Below are 15,545 nucleotides of genomic sequence, written 5' to 3'. Positions count from 1 at the left end.
ATATATATTTAAGACAAAGAAGCTACATAGCCTGGATCTGTCCAGGTTATCATGCCTAGGGAGGGAGGAGGTGGGGCAGAATGCAGTGGACACCAGGAAACAGGGGTGGGGTGAACGTTCACCCCCCACGCTTGCAGCTCTGCCCTCCAACCCTTGCAGCTCTCTGTTTTGTCACTTTCGCTGCACGCTTAGCCCTCAGCCATGCTGGCCTCATCTCCTGGTGGACACAAGGTCACCGTCCCTCCCTATCTGCCCTGTTTGTCTACTCCCTGGAGTCTGCCAGGGCCCTCCTGAAGGCCTCCCTTATGGGGAAGAGCCAAAGGGAAGAGACACAGTGGGGAACAGGCGAGGAGGAAGCTCCTGAGAACATCCTGTTCCCCAGAGATGTGCCCCAGCCATTCTCACACTCCCACTCTGGGAGGTGAGGGGACCAGGTGGGGAGGGAGGGGTTGGCCCTGCACACCCTGACATTCAGCACAGCATGCAGTTTAGCATCTGCCCTTGAGCAATTGCTCAGCCATTTGAGGCCAGCATTGCAAGCCCATGCCCGTCCCCTCCTTAAGACTCAAGAATTTTTTTGTGCACCATCAAGTGCAAAAGGCCAGAAACCTTAATCCTGGAGAGAGAACTGACAGTTAGTGGTGAACACCTACTATGCACTGACACTCCTCTCCACAAAACCCCATGGAAAACTTAAAACTACCTATAACACAGGCCGCCCTAAAGTAAATGTCCCTGACATGTTGAGGGAGCCAAGAGGAGGGGTAGAACACTCAAAAACGGAGGGATTCAATGGAAGAGATATTTGGGTTGAGCCTTGAGACATGAGTAGGAGTTTGATAAGTGGAACTACAGGGAATGGCATTGTATAAAGAGGGAACAGCATGGAAAGGCATTGAGAAGTGAGGGTCCCGGGAGGGCAGGTATCTGGTGTCCTCCAAGGGGATCAGAAACCTGACTCTGCAGGCAGAGGTATGTGCAGGCTCAGTGCCCACCCACCTCCAACCCCAGCCTCCAGGACAGGAGCCAACAGTGCTTCCTCCTTCTGTTAATCTTCCAATCACCAGTGCCTGCCCCCACCCCCACCCCGCCTCCCACCCCTTCCTGGCCTCCTAGTGCATCACAAAACATCCCAGAGGCAGCAGAGAGGAGGAGGCAGCGAAGGACTGTTGAGCCTCCTTTGTTCTTACCAAGGTCAATGTCAGATGCAGGGTGGCAGCACCCTACATCCCAGCTGCCTACGAAAAGGGATTGTGCAGAGGCCCAAAGCACCTCACTTGGGACTGAGAGCAGCAAAGTATCCCCTCCTGAAAACAAACCTCCCCAAATCTCCTCCTCAACTGTCTGGTCTTGTTTAGTCACTGACAACTAACTGGGTGGGGCTGGACTGACACCAAGATACACTCTTGTCTTGATTTATCCTTTAACATAAAACACATCTCTAAGAGTGGCAGGCAGCCTGACATAGGGGAAGCAGCCCTGTGTTATCAGAAGACCCGAGTTCTACTCCTGGTCTTGCCACTGACTTGCAATGAGCCTTGGGCACATCACAGCCCCTGACAGAGCCCCACTCACCTTCTCTATGAGGTGAGGGTTCAGACTACAGTCTGAAGCTCCCTGCTGCCCCTGTTCCTGCCATCTAGCATCTTATCACTCTGAATCACTAGCTCACAGAGGGCAGGAAGCCTGTCTGTGTCTGTTTATCTCAGACAACAGCCCAGCTTGAAAATACAATTAATCTATGGACTTATTATTCTAATAGTCAATGATTTTTGGAGAAGGATGATGGCCAGGGCATCCCAGTGCCCTCAGACAGACGCATCTCCTTATCCCTAGAGAGCCCCAGGAGAGGGAAATTCCCATAACCTCCCTCACCTCTCACTCCTCAAGGGGAAGAGAGTTTAGGTCCTAGTAACCTCTGGCAACCAAATCCACATCTCCCGGCCCAATGCTCACGCAATCCCACTCCCTGGGCCGCTGGGCCCCCCACCATGGCCGACACCTCTCGAGCCTGGGAACTTTGCAGTACAGCCCTGGGAAGTGAGGCTCTTCCCCCTTCCAGACCTAAGGTTGGGTGCCAGAAACCCAGACAGCTTTCTTGTTTTTCTACTTTTTTCCTTCTTCAAGTAAACTTGCAAATGTCAATAACCAGAGAAAAACACGCACACGGAGACACATATTTCTCAACTCTCTTGCAGCTTGTTGTTGTTCTTGCCAGCAAAAACAAGTTCAGCTTCCTGGACCCGTTTATGTAAGCGGTGAAGCAGCTGCCCAGTGCCACCGCAACATGGGTTTAGCTCACGCCTGCTAATCCCACCGCCCCGGTTTCTGAGCAGGGACAGTCGTCTGGGCCAGCTAGCAGCACAGGACGGCCTCCAGCCTCTGGGGCTGCAGAGACACAGGGTCTCAGAAGGGGGTCACAGAGGAACCGCAGGGGCCCCTGTCAGCGGTAAAGACCCTGATCTGGAAGGAGGGAGCTGCTGAGAAGTCTCCAGGAGAAGAACATGGGAACCTCATGTTCACAGGGAAACACATGCAGAATTTGACCCCATGGGGCCTAGAACGAGTCCCCAGTGTGCTCTGTCCCCTCTCCCTGCATCCCCATCTAAGGACTGAAACCAATGTCCTGACTTCCCGAGTAATAATAAACGTAACACTCAGCACCACCTACAGCATTTAGCAGGTGTCAGCGCTTTACCTAAGAGCCCTCCGCTCCTACAACAACCCTGCTATGGGGGAGGCTGGTCCCCGTTTCCGTGGAAGTTCAGAGAAGTTAAGGAACTGGCCCGAATTCACACAGCTAGTGAGGGAGGGAGTCTGCATCGGCTCCGGGTGAGTCTGGCCAAAGCCTCCCTCTCTCTGGGGGTCCAGGCGCATCCCCATGTTCCAGCCCAGCCCCACTTCTCTGGGCTGCCCACCACCCTGCGTCTCCCCCTCTCTCCCAATTTCCCCTCCTCCTCCCTGCTCTCCTCAGGCCTTTCTACCCATCACAGAGGCTCAGGGAGGGGAGTCCTGGGGTTGAGGGGTCTGTGTGAAGGGGGAGCGAGCCTTTTCCCACGCAGCCCTGCCACACCAACTAGCCCCTCAGGGGCTCTCCCAGGAAACCGGGGGCCAAGTACCCTTGATCCTTCTCCTTCTACGCTACAGCAACAGCACTCTTGTGATGAGTTAGTTTAAAAGCGCCCCCCTCCCCGTCGGACTCCCGATCTCACACACTCACCAGATCGTCCACTCACTTCCCTAAAATCCCCAGAACGCCCTCCCCTGCGATTTAGGGCTGGGGCTCTGTGGCCCCTGCCACCTCCTCTAACTCAGCTCCCAGCCCCACCTCCTCCACAGCCTGCTCCTCAGGTTGCTGACTCCTGCCCTCCTCTCCGTCTAATGTGTTTGTACTTCTGTACCTGCTCGTATTTGTCTTGTATTTGGTGGAGTCAGTATTTATCTTGGCATGGCCTTCCCCTCCATCCGCACCAGGGACTGTATACTTACTGCTTGGACGGAGGGTCTGGGAGGCTCCTTTGGACCATAAAAAGGTAACGCTGGCTGCTGACTCAGAGACCAGCGCGTGTGACCAACTCCTCACAAGAAAAACATTCAATCCTCCCCTGGCAGCATCACAGATAATCAGCTGGCCCCGGGGCCAGAAGGTCTGGCCTGGGTCACCTCTCAGATATTATAAACTAATTAGAGGAAAAGATATCAAAGGAGGGCAAACAATTCAATTCCCCCACCCCCACCAAACCCCAAGCAGCAGATTGAGAAATAAAAAGAGTAAAGGCAAGACTAAGCAGGCCGGTAAGAAGGGCACATGGCCACAGGTGGACACAGATGGGACTTGGGTCCAGAAAGGGGCTAGGTTGGAGCTACAGCCACGGAGTGGGTGCTGATCTAAGAGTTGCTCTTCTAGGGCTATAAAGGCCCTTCAAGATGATTCAGCCAACCTGCCCATTTTTATAGATGAGGAGAACCAAGGCCCAGAAGTCTCACAGCCAGTGTGTGGTGTAGCCAGGACTGGAGCCCTGGGCCTTGGGACTCTGGGTCATGCTTGCCCCACAGCCCAGTGCCTTCCCAGGAGCACAGCACAAAGGGTCCTGTCTTCCTGTCTCTGAACTTGGCCTTGGAGTCTAACCAGGAGCCTGACCCACATCAGGGTCTTTCCTGTGTTTGTGGAAGCAAAGGGGGGGGGCAGGGTGCAGCACACACCTGATATCTGTTCCCCCTTCCCCATCCCAAACCATATCCACTCCCACCACCTGCCCCAGCTTCCACTCCTCCACCCCTTTAGATATGAGGAAGCAAAGCTAAAGATTTGAGAAGTCACAGAGTGGAGGTGTGGTAGGGAGTGACTAGAAGGGACACAGGAGAGCCTGCTGGGGCTGGTCATGTAGCTGAGTGGTGGTTGCACGGCTATGCTCAGTTTGTGAAAATTCATCGGGCTGTTAAATTTATGCTGAGTGCACTCTCCCGTATGTATGTCACACTGCCATACACATTTTATAAAGCCCCTAAGTCCTCCTGCCTGAATTCAAGCCTACATTCTTCTCCTTACTCCCATGTACCATGAGCAGACACACACACACGCACACACTGGTCTAGCTTCATGTCACCATGAAGAAATCAGCTCAGAATGGAAGAGCAGGCATATCTACCCTCAGTGAAACTGTGAAACCTGGTTTCCAGCTTTCCTGCCCCCAGCCTGTTCCCCTCATAAATAAGCCAGGCCAGGCCTACCATGTTTTGAGCTAGGGAGACTCAGCATTATAACTATGTCAGTGCTCCCTAAGTTATCTCTAAATTTTACTTGATCCTAATAAAAATACCAACAGGACTTTTTTTTCTTGGAAGTAGGCAAGCTGATTCTAAAGTTCAAACAGAAAAGTAAACAAGCAAGGATAGCCAGGAAAATTCTGAAAAAGCAGAGAACTGAGAGGAGGATTAGCCTTACCAAACTCTAAAGCATATTATAAAGCTATAGTTATTAAAACAGTGTGTGGTACTGACACATGAGTAGACAGACAAAACTATGGAGGAGACTAGAAAGTTCAGAAGTAATAGTAACCAAAAATAGCTTCGTCTGCACTATTGAACTGTACCCTTTAAAATGGCTAAGATGACTGACCTCCCTGGTGGCGCAGTGGTTAAGAATCTGCCTGCCAATGCAGGAGACACGGGTTCGAGCCCTGGTCCAGGAAGATCCCACATGCCATGGGGTAACTAAGCCCGTGTGCCACAACTACTGAGCCTGCGCTCCAGAGCCCATGAGCCACAACTACTGAGCCCGTGTGCCACAACTACTGAAGCCTGTGCACCTAGAGCCCGTGCTCCGAAACAAGAGAAGCCACCACAGTGAGAAGCCCATGCACCGCCACAAAGAGTAGCCCCCGCTCTCCACAACTAGAGAAAGCCCATGCGCAGCAAGGAAGACCCAATGCAGCCATAAATAAATAAATTTTATTTTAATAAAATAAAATGGCTAAGATGATAAATGTTATGCTTTTGTATCTTACTACAATTATTTTAAAATAGCTTGGTTTGAGTGTTGGCTATATAGAGGTGCTATTGTAAGCTTGCACATGGATGACCTAACTTGATCTTCCCAACAGCTTATCTTACAGAAGAGGAGGCTGGTTACATAGCTAATTAGGGGTAAGCCTAGATTCAAACCCAAGCAATCAGGCCTCAGAATTTGTGCTTTTTAACTACTAAATCTGCCGACAAGAAGTATAAACCCAAGTATATACAGTAATTTGGTAGATTTTAAAGGTGGCTTTTAAAATCAGTGGTGGAAAGATGGATTATTCAATAAACTATAAAAAAGGACATCAGGTGATAACTGGGGGAAGAAAAGTTAGAGCCATACCTCAGTCCATGATAAATTCAAAATGGATCAAACATTTAAATACAAAAAATTCTTAAAGACACCGGAAAAAAAAAATCTTTTCTTTACTCCCTCCCAAAAAGAATCTTTCAAGACAATCTTGGCATAGGGAAGATCTTATTAAGTATGATACAAAACGTACAAGTCATAAAAGAAACTGATAAACCCAACTACAATTTTTTTTAATACACAAAAACCAACCCCCACCCAAAAAAGACAAACGACAAACTAGAGAAAAATCTTCACAACTCATATCACAGAGGACTAAATTCTTTAATATATTAAGAGGAAAAAACCCAACAACCCAGTTTTTAAAAATGAGCCATGAATATGAACAGGCACTTCATAGAAACAGGTTATGCAATAGTCTCTTAAACATGGGAAAACCGGTATATTCACACTCAGATAAGATAAATGCAAATTAATTCCACACAGATGCCATCTCTGTGTAAATAGCAGTTTAATAACACATTTTCATCAGAACTGTGGGGACACAGGCATTCTCTCATTGCTGCGGGGAGTATGAACTGGTGCAACTTCCACTCTCACTCAAAAGTACAAATGCACATGGCCTTCGACCCACAGGTTCACCTTCAAGGAATTTATCCTGCGGATGTTCTTGAGCTCAGGCAACATGATGGATATGCAAAGTTACTCCCCAAAGCACTGTCTGTAATGGCAAGACAGGAAACAAGCCCAAAGCCAACGTCCATCAAAAGGAGACTGTGTAGGGACTTCCCTTGTGGTCCAGTGGCTAAGACTCCGCACTCCCAATGCAGGAGCCCCGGGCTTGATCCCTGGTCAGGGAACTAGATCCCACATGCTGCAACTAAAGATCCCACACGCGGCAAGGAAGATCCCACGTGCCGCAAGTAAGATCCCGCGCAGCCAAATAAATAAAGATTTAAATATATTAAAAAAAAAAAAACTAAAAACTTAGCACTGGGCTTCCCTGGTGGCGCAGTGGTTGAGAGCCCGCCTGCCGATGCAGGGGACACGGGTTCGTGCCCCGGTCCGGGAAGATCCCACATGCCGCTGGGCGGCTAGGCCCGTGAGCCATGGCCGCTGAGCCTGCGCGTCCGGAGCCTGTGCTCCGCAACGGGAGAGGCCACAGCAGTGAGAGGCCCGCGTACCGCAAAAAAAAAAAAAAAAAACTTAGCACTATTTTCAGGACATACCTAATCTCTCAAAAAATGTGAACAATTGTAATTATTATTCCCACTGCAGTAGTGGGTCTTTCCCCTTTTCTGTGAGAAAGTCTTCATGCTATAGCCTCCCCCTCTTCTCCCATCAAAATGGGGTCCTCAGATCAATAGCAGCTATCAAGCACCTGCTTTTGTTTGTTTCAGCCTCAAGACGTGTTGCTCTGCCTGGGCTTGGAGTGACTTGGCCCAAGGTCTGCTGGCTTGTTAAGTGGGTAGTCAAGAGACAGGCCTGGACTGTCTGACCCCTGAGCTGTTTTCTCTCTTTGCTGTCCCAGCTGCCTTGTTAAGAGACAGAGAAAGATCACTTACAGTGACATGTGGTTGCAAAACATTCCCCTGACCCAAAGTGATATGAATGGATATGGGGGAGGAGGAGGTTACAGTGCAATGGCTTAAACATACACTGTGACCTTAACTATTCTTCTTAAGAGAAGTACTGAAAAAGGACACTTCCTGGGGCAAAAGTAGGGCTGTCTTTGCCACACCAGTGCATATGGAGCTGGTGAGTCTGAGGACACTGAGAACAGAGACGATATCCTTGAAGTCACCATGCTTTGGGAAGGGTGGGAGTTGTGGGTGACACACGTGATACAGTGGAAAGAGCAAGGTTCAGAGCAAGGTCTGTCACTTCCTTGCTGTGCGACGTTGAGCAAGTTACTTAATCTCTCTGAGCCTCGGTTTCCTCTCACCTACTCAAGGACACTGCTTCAGCGATTCTCACCTGTCAATTTTTGATCTCTACTAGATCATTTCCACCAGCAAGCAAACATGCTGAGATTTTTTTTTTTTTTTCTTTTTTTGCGGTACACAGGCCTCTCACTGTTGTAGCCTCTGCCGTTGCGGAGCACAGGCTCCGGATGCACAGGCTCAGCGGCCATGGCTCACGGGCCCAGCCGTCCCACGACATGTGGGATCTTCCCGGACCGGGGCACGAACCCGTGTCCCCTGCATTGGCAGGCGGACTCTCAACCACTGCGCCACCAGGGAAGCCCTTTCAGTCATTTTTTTAAAAATTCTTTTCATGACCCCACTTCTCCAGCCAACGAACAGTCCATTTCTTTTCTCCCCTTTACGGCTAAAATCCTCCGAAGAGTAGCCTCTACCACCCGGCTCCAGTTTCCCTCCTCCTGCTCTCTCTGCAAACCACTCCTGTCAGCCTTAGGCCTTCACCATTTCGCCGAAACTCCTAACATCAAGTCAGGGTCACCAGTGGCCTGCGTGTAGCTAAGTCCACTGGTTAGGTTGTCCTCTTGCCTCTCAGCAGCGTTTGACACCACTCACTCCTTCTGCCTCTTGACGCACTGTCCTCACTGGATTTTCTGGACAACAACTCTCCTGGTTCTCCTCCTGCTTCATTGGTCTCACCTTCTCAGTCTCCTCCTCCTTTTCCAGCCTGAGAAGGTTGGAGTGTTCCAGGGCTCAGCCCGGGGCCTCGTCTCTTCTCCATCTACACTTTCGCCCTCGGTGATCTCAGCCACTCTCAAGGCTTGAAATAATATCTGCCATCAGTCATACCTCAACTCAGTCCTCATTCCCAAACTCTGGACTCCGTACCCAGCTCGTCAGCATCTTCTCGCGTTGTCCAATAGAAAGCTCAGTTTCAACGTGTCTGAACTGACCTCCTGATCTCCCCCTAGCAAGACCTGCTGTCCTACAGTCTACCGCAGCGATGCACTGCCCTCAGACTCCTCTCACACACGGCTGCTGTGAAGAGTAAATGAGGTCACAGATGCAAAGAGCCCAGCACGGTTCTGTGTACAGTCGTCACTCAGTATGGTAACGGTCGTTGTAACCATCACGTAGAGAGAGAAAACCAGAGGATGCTTTTCGGGGAAGGAAGTTGGGAGGTGGAGGGAAACTGAGCACAGGTGCTGGGAGACAACCTGGATGCAGGGCCTCAGGGGGCACACTCCTAAGAGCAGAGCCAGAGGGCAGAGCTGGCGGGGGCAGGTAGGAGTGAGGTGCAGCTAGAAGTCAGGCCAAACCCAGGACCGTGCCAGAAAAGCCCCTGACTATGCCAGAGACTTTGGACCTTTTTTGGATCTCAAGTGCATAAGAGAGTAAAGCACACAGATGACCCAAAAGAAACTCCCCAGGGCTTCACCAAACAGAGTCTAAGAGTTAAAAGCCTCTTTTTTGCCGTCTTCCTCTTGCCACTCCAGTCCTCAAGGATTCTCTTCCAAAGACTGATACCTCAATGACAGTTAGCAACAGGACATTTAGCATTTCCCTGTCCAGCTGGAGTCTAAGGGGCCCCATGGCTGAGGCCTGGTCTCCCCAGAGACAACCCCAAGCTTCACCAGGGCAGAGGGCACCACAGAGCCCTCCGCTCCAGAACCCAACAGGCCCTCAGGTAGGACCAGATTGTTAAAGAGGAGGCAGGAATTTTCCTGCGCAAGATGGGAGTATAAGGAATCCCTAAATATTTTTATATTTCTTCGGGCCTTCATGCAAGCATCATCTTCTTGGTGAGAACTTCCCTGGCCTCCCCTCGAAAAGATCAATTCTACATCCTCCTCAACATGTACGCAGTTCCTATCTCCCGCCCTTGCTGTATTTTTCCTCCTTAGTCACTATCATACTATATATTTAATTAACATCCCCAGTAAAATGAAGCCGCAGTGAGCCAGGGATTTTTGGCTATTTGGTTCACTGCTGTATCCTCAGCTCTTAGAATAGTGCTTGGAACATCGGAGGAGCTCAAAATATGTTTTTCAAATGAGTAAGTTATTAGCTACGCGCATTTAAGCATTTGCTCTGTGCTAGAGACCTCACTATACACTCTGTAGTACCTTACTTAGGGCATTTCATCGTCATAACAACTCTGCAAGGTAGTATATGAATTATTTCTATTTTCCAGATGAGAACAGTGAGTCTCTGAGAAGTAAAATCCCTCACCCAAGCTCACGTTATTTCTCCAAGGCAGGGCCAGGCAGAGATCTGTCTGGCTCCAAAACCTTAACCATTACCTGTGCGGGATGAGCTGTGTTCAGGTGGAGAGAAGGTCCAGAGAGAGATAAAGGAAGAAGCAACAGAAAACCTCTGGAAGAAACTGTTTAGCACTCGAGACCAGCGCTGTCCAGTAGACCTTTCTGCAATGACCGCGAAATGCTCTATACCTGCGCTGTCAAATACGGTAGCCAAGTGTGACTAGCGCAACTAAGGCACTACATTTTAAATTTGATTTCATTTTAATTAATTTAAATTCAAATAGCCATACTTAGTAAATGGCTACCATATTCGAGAGAACAGCTCTAGACCTTTAAGACTGACCTGGAAAAGCCCAGATTTGGTGACGGGCACGCTCTGGCTCACAGGTGGGCCGGTGGCACGCAGGCCTGGTGGGACAGGAGAAGCAGAGGGGAATTGACAGCAGTGAGCACCGGGGTGGCTTTGTGTCATCCTTACAAACACCCTCTAAGGGGAGGATTTGTTAACCCAGTCCGCAGAGGGAGACGCGGAGGGTCAGAGATGAGATATGCAGTGAGGGTCCACGTGCCGCTGTCTCAGGGTCTTGGTCCATGCCCCCTTCTCCGACACCTTGTCCTTGGGTAGCTGGTACCCAGCGGGACAGGTCAGAGGGTTTCTCAGTCCCTCTTAGGGATTTAACCTTGACCATTTTCAAGCTCCTTTTAAGGTAGACTCAGGGTGGTTGATCCCAGGGCTTCACAGGACTCAATAAATGTTTGCTGCAATGAGTAAACAAGAGGCAGAGCTAAAGTGGGGAGAGATTTCTGGCAACTAGAAGCGCAGTGGGGGAGGGCCCTCCTTCAGTTCCTCAATCACACCACTTAGCCAGTCATCCTCAAACTTGCGAATCACAAGGGGTGCTTGTCGAAAAGGACATTTCCTGAGCCTCACTTCCAGACATTTCTCTTCAGTAAATCTGGGGTGGGGGCCAAGAATCAGCATTTTTGTCAAGCACCCAACCCCCACCCCCAGTGCATGTGGCACACCTGCACACACACACACCAATTCTGATTCAAACAGATCCAGAACTACCCTTTTAAGAAATACTGGTTTAGGGTGAGACTAGGAATGCAGGTAGACATTGGGGGCAGAAAGAGGTTGCTGTAAAGGGAAGTTCAGAGGCTGAGACAGGACTCTGAGAGATTTAAAGGTGTACGTGTTTGTTTTGCACACCGTCTTGCATTGCAGATCATGGAAGGAACCTGAGTCACCGAGGTCCAGGCCTTCCACACCCAATACCTACGTCCCAGCTAATCCAGGCCCCTAGACGGCGATTCACCTGAGTGGCCCTGCCAGCTCTCGGACGTGTGGGCAGAGGCTGATCCCAAGGAAAGTGGGCCCACAGCCCGGAGGGCCAGCGGATTTCCCCTCTAAACTAACTCCAGCCTCTGCTACCCCTCTCAGCCCCTTACTTCTCCAAAGCAAGGCATCTCACAGTCATTTGCTCCATGCTTCCTGTACAAAGTCTTTATTTTTGCTCTCAAGTTTGTGGGCTGAGTCTCTGTGGGTGTGGGAGGGGAGATGGGTATTTTCTACTTCTCTGCATTTTCCTTCTGAACTGCGAGGGCTTTCACTTCCTCCCCAAACTCTCAGTTCTGCCTTTCACAGCCTGTCCACGCCTTGAGACCCCTTGGCTCGTCCCACCTGAGCACCAGGAAAATGGAGAACTGGCTGCAACCGGCTGCCCTCGCAGTACCTTGCAGCCACTTAGGAGCAAAAGAAAGCAGCAGCTACAGCAGTAACCTCCCTGCGGCAGGTGCCCTGGGGTGTGGTGTGAATAGCAACACAGGCAGGCAGGGAAGCCTTGTGCCCTCCTGGGCGACCCAGGCCTCACCCCTGCCTTGCCTCCCTCTGATAAAACAGTGGGCAAACCCAGGCTTTCCCTTCCCTTGGCCTCTTCTGCCCAGCACTCAGCCAGCCAGGGGTGACTCTCATCTTGGCCCCCAAACACCCCCAGCTCTGCCTGCTGGGCTAAGGATCTACCACCCCCGAGCACAGGGCCATGGAGGGGTGGGCCTCCACCAACTAGGCCTGACAACTTCCCATCCCAACCTCTCTGAACCTCAGCCTCCTCTTTGGAACAAAGTATTATTTAGATCCAGTGGAGAATTAGAAAACGTGTGTAAAGCCTAGGTGGCCTCAATCAACAATGGCTGTTACTGGCAGGGGTTATAAATGTGTGCTGAGAAAAAGAATCCCTTTACTTTCCTCTCCCAAGCACGAGGAACACAACCATTCAGAAGGCAAAGGGACCTGCAGGCACACCAGCCCCTGGCTCTCTCCAGCAGGGAGGGGTCAGGCTGAGGGTGTTCACCCAGGGTAGGAGCGCCGTGCGGTCTCGCAGTGAAAGCCAGAGCCACCGTCTCCCCAGCCATCTGTTCCCAGAAGCCTGCCGGCTGCCCCCTTGGTTTTCCACTGCATCCTCAAAGAAGCCCTCAGACCCTAAAATAAACCTCTGGAGAAGCAGTTGCCCAGCTCCTCTAGAGGAGAGCCTAGACGCGCAGCTGGGCATGCCGCCAGAGTCCAGAGAAAGGACTAGCGGCCAAAGGCACACTACAGTCCACAGGAGCAACAAGTGCCCCGTGCCCTCTGCCTCACCCCTCCTTCTCTCGTCTGGAAGTGGAGTCCAGTGCGTGCCAGCCTCAAGACGTCCCAATCCCTGGCCAACCTCCCCACTTGGCTTAAATTCCCAGGGCTGAGGCACACGGCTTGCTAGAGCTGGTGTCTGCCTAAGGGAGTGCGGGCAGCGGGCAGCGGGAGGGTCCGTGACTCAGCGCCCATGATGTCACTCCCTTCACAGTCAAGGCACTGTCATCCACACATAAACCCGGGGGGCTGAGGGGAGAGCCAGGCGGGATGCCTTCCCCAAAGCTGAGGGGCAAGGGGGCGCTGGTACAAAGGACGCCCCGGGCAGGAACTCCACCCCGCGAGGGCATCTCCTTTTAACGTAAGCCGGGCCGCAGTTGTGTAAGGACTCCTGGGGCACTGGGAAGGAGACAAGAGAATCAGGTTTCTGAGAACACACCAAGTCCTGTACGCAGACCGCAGGGAGCTACCCGGCCGCAGGGCAGTCACGGGGAAAGCGCGCCCGGCCAAAGGCGCAGGACGCAGCAGGGGGCGCGCGAGCGAGCGCCCGCCACCGGACAGCTGGGTCAGCCCGGTGCCTCACCTCGTGCCGCGGGAACCTAAGCTAACCCCGGACAAGGGGAGCCGTCACCGCTCCGGCCTCCCTCCGCCGCCCCGCGTCTGCGGCGCCCACAGCGGTTCCCTCACCCGCCAGCTGCTCCAGCCCTCCAGATGCGCCCGGAGCCCTTACCCAGCGCGGGGCAGCCCCCCGGGGCCAGCGCCGTCCCGGGCGTCGCAAGCAGGGCGGTCAGCAGCGCGCAGCGGACGGCCAGCATGCTTCCTCCTCGGCTAATGCCCCATGGTCCCAGAGAGGCGGGCGGGCGGGCGGACGCGCGGGTCGGGAGCGGGCGGCCGGGGCGGGGCGGGGCGGCGGGCGGGCTTAAGCCCCGAGGGCAGCCCCCATCCCCTGGGGGCCCGCGATCTGCACGCACGGCGAGTCCCCGATCCCCGCGCCGCTCTCGGCTCGGCTCCCTCTGGCCAGGCTCCGTGTCAGTGCGACTTCCCACTTACACATGACTCAGAGCAGCGGACGGTCCTGGCAAAGCAAGAAAACATTTGAGGAACTCGCACTGGAGCTGTCTCTCGGCCGTTCCAGGGTGCTGTTACGAAAGCCGAAGCGGATGGCGCAACAGCCCCGCGCACCGGCCGAGCGGAGGGGTGGCTTCCTGCCGCAGCGCCGCACCTGAGCCGCGAGGGCAGGATCCCCGAACCCGGCGGGGGCGAGCTCAGCCGGCGGCCCTCCTCCCGACTTCTGTTGATCAGAGCAGGGGAATCAAACACCACTGGCTCGGTTTTGATTTTTGGTTTCGTGACCAGGATTACTCTGTGAAAGGAGCACCTGGCGAGCCCTGGAGGAGGCGATGTGCCTTTTACCGTTACAGTAAAGCGGTGCTGGGCAGCCCTTTCTGACCCTTGGAATCACCTGGGAGCCCTGAAAACCATCGATGCCTGGGTCCCACCCCCAGACATTCTGATTTAATGGATCTGGGATGAGGCTTGGGCATCAGGGGACTCAGTACTGTAAAGGTACCTTCTCTCTCCGTGCCTGTCTGTTCCTTGCAGCACGGGCAGGGAGAAGGTTTGGACTTTGGAAGCAGATAAAGACCTGGGTTCCCATCCAGACCTCCACCTACTGTGTCTGTGACTTCTGTTGAAATCCCTCGAGTTTCCTCATCTGTCAGATATAAGAAAGTCTATAGTGGTCGGGATGTTTATGAAGATACCGTGGCTGTGAAGCTCTATACACATGACACAGGGTCCAGACCACAGGTGCTCAATCGATGTCAAAACATGCATGTCTGCCCTCCTGATCTGACAGACAGAAACTGGTGCTTGGCTTTCAGAAGCAACCACAACCAGCTCTTGAAAGAGCTCACCAAGATTCCCCAAGGAGCCTGAAGCCGACAGGGTGGCCTCAGAGCCGAGTTTGGAGGGAGCGCAAAGTGCGGAAATAAGGTCTCAGCTAAAAAGTTTCTGGCCCAGCAACTGCTAATTAGAATGTGCTTTTCCACTTTGGGCTTCAGACTGATCCTAACCAGGATCCAGGTTCCTGGGACAGCAGGAATGGGTGTGGCCTGACGGAAGCCCCAGGTGGATGGGACCTGGTCTGAAGAAACAGAGCTTCTGAAATGCAGCCCTCAGACCCGGTGCATCTGGCTTTCTCTGTGGGAACCACCCGTCGGCGGTGCCTGGCAGAACTAGGCACATGCCCTGACCCACCTCCTGACAGAGGCTGGTTTGTGTGGGCTTGCTCTGGCCACACCCACAGACAGGGGGGAAAAAAAGGCATGTTGAAAGGTAGACCTTTGGCCACTGGCCCTCTCTCCTGATATTTTAAATGAGGTTGCAGGCGGCCTGGAAGGTGGTTCCCACTGTGGTTGCCCCCTTCCCCTCTAGTTGTTGCAGATACAGACCTGAAAAAGATCAAAGGGGGACTGAAACCAGAAGGCTGCAGAAAGCCCTCTGCTCAGAGAGGAGAGTCTGAAAGAGGGATGTTCAAGCCCAAGAACAGGTGTCTCAGACCGCACCCTTCTTCTGCACTGAAGTGGACTGCCCTGTCCAAACCACCAGCCGGAGCTTGTGTTCTGGAGTCAGACAGATCGCGTTCCCATCTCAGCTCTGCCATTTGCTGGCTGTGAGACTAGGGCAAACTACTTAACGTCTCAGAGCCTCTATTTCATGATTTGTATGACGAGAGTAACAATACGCAAGTTACTGGCATTGTGGTTCATATGAAAATATCTGGCCTATCTTTATCTTCTCAGCCTCATTTTCTGCATCTCCAAGCTTGAATATAATTCTGTTTCTACAATATTATTTATGTCTTCTCAACTCCACACCTTTGTTCAAGTTATTCCCTCTGCCAG

At 52.3% G+C, this 15,545-nt stretch overlaps 1 protein-coding gene across 2 annotated transcripts in view; it reads right to left on the bottom strand.

Moving 5' to 3' along the window:
- IL6R (interleukin 6 receptor) overlaps positions 1-13,668 on the bottom strand; it is a 50,064-nt gene extending 36,396 nt beyond the window's left edge. The window contains exon 1 of one of the 2 annotated variants that reach the window (XM_027094976.1): positions 13,370-13,668. In XM_027094976.1, the coding sequence (XP_026950777.1) occupies positions 13,370-13,454 (85 nt within the window). In that variant the 5' untranslated portion in view covers positions 13,455-13,668. The remainder of the gene's footprint in view (positions 1-13,369) is intronic. The other variant, XM_027094977.1, reaches the window with a different exon arrangement.
- Positions 13,669-15,545: the final 1,877 nt, after the last annotated feature.

The sequence above is a fragment of the Aethalodelphis obliquidens genome, unplaced genomic scaffold (genome assembly GCF_003676395.1).
Source record: "Aethalodelphis obliquidens isolate GAN/ISIS:26980383/991018 unplaced genomic scaffold, ASM367639v1 scaffold90, whole genome shotgun sequence".
NCBI lineage: Eukaryota > Metazoa > Chordata > Mammalia > Artiodactyla > Delphinidae > Aethalodelphis > Aethalodelphis obliquidens.
The sequence above is the reverse complement of the archived record's forward strand: the minus strand, read 5'-3'. Positions and strand labels throughout refer to the sequence as shown.